The sequence below is a fragment of the Humulus lupulus genome, chromosome 2 (genome assembly GCF_963169125.1).
Source record: "Humulus lupulus chromosome 2, drHumLupu1.1, whole genome shotgun sequence".
Lineage (NCBI taxonomy): Eukaryota > Viridiplantae > Streptophyta > Magnoliopsida > Rosales > Cannabaceae > Humulus > Humulus lupulus.
The window spans coordinates 53,170,175-53,181,045 of NC_084794.1; the positions used below are offsets into that span (position 1 = coordinate 53,170,175).

At 28.5% G+C, this 10,871-nt stretch overlaps 1 protein-coding gene across 1 annotated transcript; it reads right to left on the reverse strand.

The window, feature by feature from the left end:
• Window positions 1-1,468: 1,468 nt before the first annotated feature.
• On the reverse strand, window positions 1,469-2,395 carry LOC133816034 (basic leucine zipper 43-like). Its single transcript, XM_062248744.1, has one exon. It carries the CDS (start codon window positions 2,330-2,332, stop codon window positions 1,679-1,681), a length of 654 nt encoding a protein of 217 aa, XP_062104728.1. The 5' UTR covers window positions 2,333-2,395; the 3' UTR covers window positions 1,469-1,678.
• Window positions 2,396-10,871: the final 8,476 nt, after the last annotated feature.

The following is a 10,871-nucleotide window of genomic DNA, read 5'->3' on the forward strand; positions in this document are numbered from 1 at the left end:
AGGGAAATTTTAGTATAATACAACTTGTCTGTCGATGGTGTGCACAGTTTAAACTTATTTATAAATCGCACTGTACATATGTTTTGATATATTTTTTCTAACTACACGGTTTCAATTAATGACCTTAGACAGCATCGCACATCACTACAATATCTAATGTAATGCCATTTCAGCAATTTGTCTTCTTTTTTCTATACAATTTATACAAAATTAAAAGATTAAATCACATCAATATAAACTTTGAATTCTGAATAATTTATAAACTCTTCATAGCACCTATAATCACAATTATAGTTAAATATAATCAACACAACCAATCTAATTGTACAGAAATTTTTTTAGATTTTAGAATAATTATGTTTGACAATCTCTGAAAATATATAGTTTTCATTTTTTTTATTAGGTAAGATCCCAATTTTATTCAGCATAAAAAAGGATCAAATCTAATACAACTCTATGATAAGCCAAACAGCAAATTACAAACCAGCATACAACACATATAGAGGAACAATCCGAAAGAAAATTATTACAACAAAAGTAACAAAATACAACAGATCTAAACATTATCAAACCAGTACATTCAAGAACAAAAAGAAAACAAAGAAGCTTTCAGATCGACCACCTAACAGCAAAAATGGCCGACGACTGTTTTCACTCTATAATTTGATAATTACAATCAAGTGAGCGTTAAAATATTTTAAAACACAAAAATCAAAAGTCTTTCTTAGGCCATATTAGCTCTAGCATTTGTATAAATCCATTAATAAAACAAATTGTACATATATATATATATATATATCATTTCAGAGAAGGGTCACAAAGACAAACAAAATATTGGGTTTTGCGATAATAATAATAAAAAAAAAGTTTATAATTAAGTTTTGTCCAATTATATTGAGTCAAGGCAGGTCTTGAAAACAACAAACAACACCATAATAGCTAGCTATACTTGGAATTTTAGTGGATAGCTTTCCCAAATTAAATGTTTTTATTCATTTTATTTTTCTTTTTATAGTAGCTTTTGCTCAAGAACCACATCACCCACTCACCACCCCATCTTTATTTCTGCGTCATGTTCAACTCTCTCTATATCCACCCATTACCACTCATTATTTTTTCTTTCTTTCTTTCTTTCTTTTCTAGTACACCTGATATAATTGCTTCTTATTCTTTAGACTCTTCCTCTTAAGTATTTGGTTTTATTCATACTGATCGACTATATATATACTACTAGTGCTTTCTCCATAATCGTATGTGTTTGCTTCACTGATTAATTAATTTCTATAGAAGGTTCTGAATAATGGGGTCTCTCTATAGCTTTGGTGTGCTTTTGCACAAGAGGGTTAATTATATATGATTGATTATTCGTGACATGATTTATGTATATAATATTAGACCCATTATAAAATTAAAGAGATAAAATCACATACATTATTTTAGTAGTTGCAGAGATTATTTGAGACAAAAATGCTTAGAATATATATATATATATATTTATTGCCAATCTCTTGGCATCTCATACAGCTTCTAATACTGAGGCAAAGATCGGTTTTGGCTACTATATAAAAAGAAACCAATAAAGAGTCCCTAGTTGGAAAATGCAAAAACTAGGAAACAAATACTATTAAGAAGAAATTAAAAAGAAAGAAAAAAAAATTCTTTCTTTTGCGTCTTAATTTTAACCAAGTAAATCCATGGAAGTTGTGATAGACTGGTTTGATGAAGACTCAGCTCTGAGATAAGCAGTGTTACAGGGCAAATCGTCTAAGTCTCTCAAGCCAGGAAAAGGGCTGCTGATTTGGAGATCAGAGAGCATTTGGCGAAGCTCAGTAGTCTCTTCTTTCAACTGAACATTCTCTTGAACAACCTTGTCATGGCTCTCCGAGACATGGTTGAGTTTATCAATGAGTTGGTGGTTCTCATTCCTCAACCAAACCACCTGTGACCACAGCTCGTCCAGGTGCTTCTGCTTGCGCATGCGAGACCGCCGAGCCGACTCGCGGTTCGATATCATCCTTCGTTGCTTCCTCTCATTGATGAGACTCAGCTGCTGCTCATCAGCCTCGTCAGAGGTCGATGAGTTATTGCTGAAACAAGATGACTGTGGAATAGCAGTGATCTCTTGATGAGCCTGGTGATGATGATGGAAGCCATCGAACAATGGAGAAGAGAATCTGTTCAGCTGAAAAGCTTGATTATTACTATTATTATTATTATTCATCATGGTGAAATATTGGTCATGAGGATAGGAGGAAGGGTTTGAAGAAGGGACAAGGAAATGGAGACTTGAAATCTGATCACCAGACTGCTGCATGGTTTGAAAGCTTTCCATTTCAACAAGAACAAAGTGGCCTTTCTTACTTAAGGTTTTTTGGTTATGGGGTTTTTGGTTTGGATTATGTTTGGTGTTATAGAACGAGGAGAGTGGCTTCAGAGGAATGAGGTTTTTATAGGATGGGAAAAGTTTGATTTGGCCCCACTATTAGGCTATTCTTTCAGGTACAGCAGTGTCTGTGAGAGTGAGCCAAGTGCCTTGAGCTTTCAGACCATTAATTGGGATTAATATAATATATATATATATATATATCTTTCAGGTTTTGTCTTTGCTAATTCTCTGTAACATTATATATATTTTCATATGACCCAACTTTTTTGTTTTTATATTTATTTATGGGAAAATACCAATTTAGATCTTATCTTTAATAATAGTTATCATTCGCCCTCTGTTTTAAAAAATTAAAAATCGGACCATGTATTTTATAAATTAGATTATAATAATACCCATACATTTTTTAAATATAACTAAAATGCCCCCTTAATTTAATTTTAATTCAATTATTTAACTACTTAATGTGTTTTTTATATGAAAACAGCAATTTAATAAAATCTGAATAAAAAAAAATACATTATAATAAACAAACGGCGATCCCCCACGCCATTGCTGAGTATCCAACTCTCCCTGTAGTGAGTGCTATGTCTCAGCAGCGCCTCCATCCTCTGCAAAAAAGAAACACGAGGAGGCAAGAAGAAAAAGAAGAAAAGGGTGACTGGGTTGTTATGCAGCCATTATTATCAAGTCATGGATTCTCTAGCTAGGGCCAGCTACGTTGAGGGAGAAAAAAAGGAAAGAGAAGAGAGAGAAAAAGAATTAAATGGCTTTCTATTTTTTAATATTAAATATAATTTAAAATTAATTAATTTTTTTATTTAGTTAATATTGTAAAAATGATTAATATATATTATTTTAAATTGTTAATTATTATTATTATTATTATTTTTTTTTTAAAACAAAATTGTTAATTATTTTAATTTGAGAGTATTTTACTCATATTAATAAAAAAAATGTGAGTAAATTTGGACTCATAGTACTATATTGTAATTTTCTAAAACAGAAAAATTAATATAACTATTATAAAACACAAGATACAAATTAGTATAAACTTTTTATTCATTACTGTAGCTATTTAATATCATCTTGTGATGTCCATAGGTAAGCATGCACAGTACATGGTATATATCATGCTTTAATATATATGCATAGAGAAGTACAAGTTGCGGTTGTGGATAATCATTTTCAGATCAAACTCTGCTTACATCAGAGAGAGAGAGAGAGAGAGAGAGAGAGAGAGATCATAATGTGGGGAGTATGATTATTATAATGAGGTTTTTTATTTGATCTAAAAAATAACATAAAAACTAAGGAGAAAAATGCCAAATGGGATCAAAAGAAGTCAATCTTAAAATTGGTGTGTGCCATTGCCATAAATAAATAAATAAATATATTTTTCTTTCACTTTGGTTGCTCCCTAACCAATATAGGGCCTTGTGACGTAACAAATGGAAAGATAGGTAGAAGAGGTTGTTCAGAAACGCAAGCCTTTTTCCTAATTAGACTAAAATATTTGTTTTAATTAGGACTTAATGACTCATCAACCACTAGTATTAGGCCCTTGATCATTATAATTTTAATTAATCAAACTTAATTCATTATTTGAAACTTTTGATATTAACAACAATTGGATGGTCTTTCTAGGCACCAATCAAATTCTGACACTGCAAAATTTGGAAGGCTTGAAATTCATAATTGGCCACAGAAGAACAGTTCGAGTGAACTACCATGTACAAATTACCTTTCCTACCTTAATATATATAGTATAGAGGACTGGCCAATCAACGATGAGCTCTTATCTATTTTGGAAGTGGTCTAGAAGGACTTTCCTTCACAAAAACATATTTGTGTGGCTCTCTAATTTTTAACATACTATAGGGCAATTTGCTCAGCTTTCGTGGACAAATTTACACCATGAGATCATTAAAATATATCAAAGAAAATAGCTAGAGAAGTCACAGCAAAGAAGGTGAAAAAAGAAAATAAATAATAAACTAACTATAATTAATTAAGGTTGCGTATTCGAGTAGAAAGGAAACCATATATACATGAAAAGCATGGAAAGAATGGAAAACGAAGCAATATATATAGTTGTGTCATTTCTTTTTTAATATACTATATACTTTGCTTTAAATTTTTATGCACCATTTATGTATATATATATATATAGTACTCTTATATGTGTAAAATATTTATGTGTCTCAGAAACCCACTTCAATAGATGTGTCAAGTTTATAAACAACCTTATTTTAATTGATATTCCATGAACTGGATATAGACATAATGAGAGAAACACTATACTAATTAAGTACTAACAAGAAGAAAAGAAATAGTAAATAAATTCTACGTACGTGGTGGTCCAAATTGTTATTATTAGTATAATAATATTATCAGCGTCGAGTAGCTTCTATTTCCCACTTATGAGTTGTTGTACTACTTTATTAATTTCATTGAGGAAGATATATATGTATATATATATAAAAGAAGAAGATCTAGACTACTTGGTATAATTAATAATTAAGTCACAAAATTTATAAACTAATTCACATTGAGAATATATTTTCCTCTCACTAACATATTTTAAATAAAAAAGAATTAATTCTTAATGAATTCTATATATATATATTTGATTGTCTTTTCATGGAGAGCAATTTTTTTTTTTTTGGAACATTACATACACTAGTTGTGTTCTTGGAGTAATATGTTGCATCCACTAGCTATTATCATTTTTAGTGTTAGAGCAATTTGTTTATCCATATACCCTAATTAGGTGTGAGCATGGAGAGCACAAGGTCCAGGAACCAACACCCCAAGTGGCCGAAATAACCCAATTATTAAAATGGATATGATATATTAATCAAAAAGAGACAATAATATTGAATACATATATAAAAAGCTTGACCAAGGGAGAAAAAAAATGCATGGTGGTCTGGTTGAAGGGCTAAAAACTAAGCATAATGGTGAATTTGGGGTCATATTTTGTCATGGGTTTTAGAAACATAGAGAAGATAGGCATATGGGTACTACAACCACTCAACTCATCACCAGGTGTTGCTGAGTGGAGAGAAACCTTTGTTCTCTACTGTGTATTGTTGTGGTGCTCAAATTAATGCATTTCAGGAATAAATGGACATGTACTTTGAATTTCCAGTCTCCCCCCTCTTTCCCACTAATTTAAAAAGTTCTTTTTGTTTTTGGTTTTTTCTTTCATCAGGTATTAATGAAAAAAAATTCGCTCATATACAGAGTATACATACTGATAAGGCACGAATTCTGATCATTCATTATATTGAACACTACAATTCTTATCATTGATGAATGGTCAGAATCTATACTCTATCACAAACTTAACTTATTTATATTTATATAAATCTAAAGCCAAAAATCTTATTGCCCGGCTAAAATATATCAAAGCAAAAAATCTTGCCCAGCCAGAAATTGCTTTGTCTCTCTTCTATAATATGAATTTGATTTTGAGATTGTTGGATCATCTCAGATGGGTGTATGGTATGCAAAAGTCAACAATCTCATTAGACAGATTTGGACCTTTCTTTCTTTTCTTGTCTTGTGGTTGTTCTATTCTTCTCTCTCTCTTCTCTACATTTCTTTAGTATTTTTTATTATTATTTATGTATTTCACTTTGTTTGTGCCAATGAGTGTAGATAGATATTGAGCAGTTGAAAAAACAAAGATCACTATACCTTTTTGTCCAAATGTACTTGTAGTAGTACCGTACATTTGTATTTGTTAATTAATTTACATTTAATTTTGCTAATTGGTCAAAATTTAGACTCCATGAATATATACTAATTGAGAAGAAAAAAAACATATAATAATATTGAATTTTACTTGATTAATAAAATCAATATCTCTAAGGGTGCCTTGATGGTGTTCTATTTAAGAAAATGAAACTATTGTTTATTTTAATAAATTTTTTATCCACTTGGTTAGATATTCGTAGGGTTTTAAAAAAAAAGAAGCTAAAAGAACAAAGTTATATATTGAAGCTTGGTTAATAGCCATTAAAAGGAAGTTTATAATTGAATACTTATGCTCCAAGATACTATGATCATAGTAGTCATGGAAAATTCCACAAAATATTTATGTTATATATTTTTTGCTGAGAAAATTCTAACACGTGTTTTTTATTTTTGGAAACTACGGAATTTTTCTTTTCTACAAATGAATCTCAAGTACTTGTACCATATTAATATATTATTTATCATTTTCAATAAAATTTACATACAATGCACATGCATCAATATTTTTCCTACTCTATATTGATGAAAACCAAAACAAAGTTTTTATTTACTCTCTCTCTCTCTCAACAAAAATATAGCATATCAGGGTCAATCTTAATGGATTTAATTATGTCTCCCAAAAATGTAAAAGTGATCATAAGCAAGTAAGAACTTATGCCTCTGAAATTGGAATAATAATTAGAAAAGATCACATAAATAAATAAAAACTTATCCAATCATCATATTTATCATGATTCAAATTATATATATATTTATAGACCAAGGACAGTGCCAAAGAAAATGAATTAAAATATACTTTCCTTCACTACTTCAAGTACAACTTGGTTTTATCTTTACTAGAGATTAACCTCAAAATCATTCAAACTTGGTAAGTAAAAAAATAAATAAAAAAAATTCCTTTTTCAAATTGTTAAACTTTAGAGCCTCATTACAAATAAAACTCTTCTCTCTCTCTCTCTCTCTCTCAACTCAAGCTCAACTAACACACAAGTCACAACCAACTTATTACGTATCTTATCCATATATCAGAGAAATGATACATCGTATCTAATATATATCAAGTTCCCATATTACCCTCGTATACACATACTCAAAACTACTACAGTCCAAGAAAATAGCAAGGGCATTTCGAGAAAAAAGGTACCATCAATGAGGGACAGTGTCCTAAAATAACGGTCAATGTAATGCACGGAAGGGTACTTGATTTAACGACTGCTCTTTTCTTGCCAAACACTTGCAAAAAATAATGTAAATCAAAATTTCAATTCAAAATCATAACATTCAAGAATAGTAATAAAGTTCACACACACACATATATATATATATAAATACATACAAATATACGTATATATGTACTTAAATAATAATGAGAGGTAGGCAGACGAGAAAAATGCGGGCGCATGATAGTTGTCTCGTGTGGGGCCCTTGCTAAGAAGCGCGCGTGGGTGCTTAGTGCACATTCTCCTTTCTCCATTGCTTATCATGTCGACTTCAGCCACTCTATCTCTCTCTAGGGCTGAAGATAGCTCTATGTATAGGGCTCTCTCTAATATTTTGGACTTGGTTTTTTTCAAGGCTCTCCACCCATCATGGGGTGCGTAGCAAAATTTTGGGTGTTGTCATTTGGTACCCATATGTGCACCCCACTAAGGCAACCTATGTAAAAATTCACTAAAATTGTTATAAATTCTAGCCTCAAAATGATATGATGATTTCTAACACGGGCGTCAACCTATTATCCAATTACTCCAATACTCCACACAAACACACACACACATATTTATATATATGCTTTTCAAATTTATTTTCCTTAAAAAAAGAAGAAAAAAAAGAGCTGAAAAACACAACTTGTAGTGATTCAATAATAAATATATATATATATAATGAGTTCAGTATAATTATTACTTATTCATACTTGCCTTCTTGAACACTATTTTCTTTGTTAGAAAATTTGTATAGACCAATTAATAAGATGATGATAACACCACTCCATTAATTAGATTAATTGTAAGTTTATTTTTTATGTATATAATATTTAAAGTAGATCTTATAGTAGTAAATAATCAATTAAGTAATGAGTTGGATTTGTAACATTTGGCCAAAAATGATCCCAAAAGCATATAATTTCAATTGAACACCCTAGTCCACACATTTTTCACTCATGAGAGATATATCTCAAGAGATTAATTGGTTAATAAAAGGATATAAAGTCGTCATTTGCTATTTAAACACCCTCTTAATCATCACTTTGGCATCTCTCTCTCTCTCTCTCTATTAAATCCACTTTAATTTGATTAGGTAACTACTTGAATAATATAATCAAATATAAATGGCTTTTGAATATTGTTTAATGATTTTATATAAAGCTATTGCTAGGTTGTCATCTTTGGGTGCAATGAATTTATACATTTATAATAATGTTGAGTGTGGTGCATTTTGAGTAAGAGTGACACACACCCACAAATTTAACAGGCTCTTGCATTTGCTTACGTACTTGTAATAAGGTGTTAATTAATAATTAACTAATTAATTAAATTGTTCCACTAATATAACTATGCGGATAACAATGCACGTTAATTTTATATAAATATACCATATAATGTATCTATAAATTTACTTTAAGAAAACGTCATTTGATTTGCTGCTCTTTTTTAATTAAGAGTGTTAAACAACCCTTAAATATTATATATATATATATATCGTCATCGTTTTTCTCGTCTTAATTTAGTATTAATATTCATAATTAGAATAATATAAATATTGTTGTACTACTAGTAGTTTACTACTACATTGTGTTGTCGATCGTCTTAGGTTATCCATGGACTGTTTAATCTATATTAATTAGTATATATATTTATTTTATTTATTTGAAGTATATATATAATTGTGATTATCTAAATGCAGCTTTATCGATCGATTAAAGTGAAGTATAATAATTATCGACTTATAATATATAGTGGAGATATATTAGCATATATATTTTATCAAATCAGGCGCTTATATATTGCCAAAGGCTGTAGATATTGGTATTTCGAGTATATATATGATATCTCAGTGATCTGATTATATATATAATGTGGATTTCTTGGTTTGGAAAAATCTTTAATTTCCACATTCTGACAAAACTTGTCATATGATATATGATTCATGTATATATAATATAGCTACCTAGCTATATGAGGGTCATTATATACTATATATATAGGTGATGATGAGATTAGAATTATTATAGCTAGCTAGGCGGTAGTAGCTGCAAATATTGATCCAATTATGAGAGCAAGAAAACTCAGATGAGAATTTATGAGCTATATATATTAATTTGTCATTTAGTTCCAACACTTTTGAGTAAAATACAAATACAGTGAAATTCTACACAGTACAGTAGGAAGTCAGTTTAGCTCTTATATAACGGATTTTTATTTTTACTGCGCTGATAAATTATAACTTAATTTATTCTATACGTGTACATTTAAGATATAGCATCTGTTCTAGTTTATAAATTTTTTTGAATAATTTATAATATTTAAAATATAGTTCAAACAGTAAATAATACGTTTTTTTTTTAAATTAATTATTTTGAACTATTATTTTTGACATTGTAAAACATTTCTAATATTTTTAAAAGCTGATAAAAAAATCTATTTTAATTACAATATATATTACTATATAAAAAAATTTAGGTTATAATTTCTTCATTTTGCGAAAACAGAAATATTTGTATCAAGGATTAAATTGACACCCCATTATAAAATTTGCCAACAAATATATATATATGGTCCAAAAAAAATCACTATAATTTAATAGTTAATTTACTTATTTGAATATAAAAAAGAAATTGAATAACACATATAATTATGTTTTAAAAATTCTATTATAATAATTAATTCCAAACTATTAAATTTTCTCTCTTAATTAATTTTTCTTTTTCAGTCTTTTTTACTCTTTCCAACAAAAAAGAAAAGAAAAACCCTTTAATTTTTGGACAAATAAAAATATATTTTATTTTTATCGTTTTTTTAATTCTCGTTCTCTAATTCTTTTTATATAATGAATAAATTTATTGTATTAAATACTATATAATGTTATATTTTTAATATATAAACTATGTTTGTTTCATAAAAAATATTTTTTAATGGAACATTCCAATTAAATGTTATTTTAACTTATTGAGTATTTAATGTTTTTTTTTTTGTAGTAAGTATTTAATGTTGTTGATATCGCACTTCTTAATCAATCAAATGGCTTCTTTGGCTGTTAGAAAATCGTAATAGGATGTGATAAAAGTTGAGTACTCGGACACTCACATTTTCTTTGTGAGTGCATTTATTTAGTGCCTGAGATTATTGAATTATTAGATTAGATCAATTATTATAAATTTAATAATATTTTTGTGCTTTGCGTATTATTATATTAAATTACTTTTTATATAAAAATTAATTTTAAAATATTGATATATTTTATTTCATTTTATTGACAAAAAATATATATTTTATTTTAATTCTAAAAGGTTTATATATATATATATAATTTAAGGTGATTAGTATAGGAGATTGGAAATAATGAGATGTATGGAATCAGTCTCACTATTTTTTTGAGAGAGGGATTGGTTAAATAATTAAACTATTTTTTAGGTTTACATTATTTATATAGTCTCAAGTTATTAACAAACATATGCATGATAAATTTACCCAAATCTTAACTCATATATGCACTAAAAAAA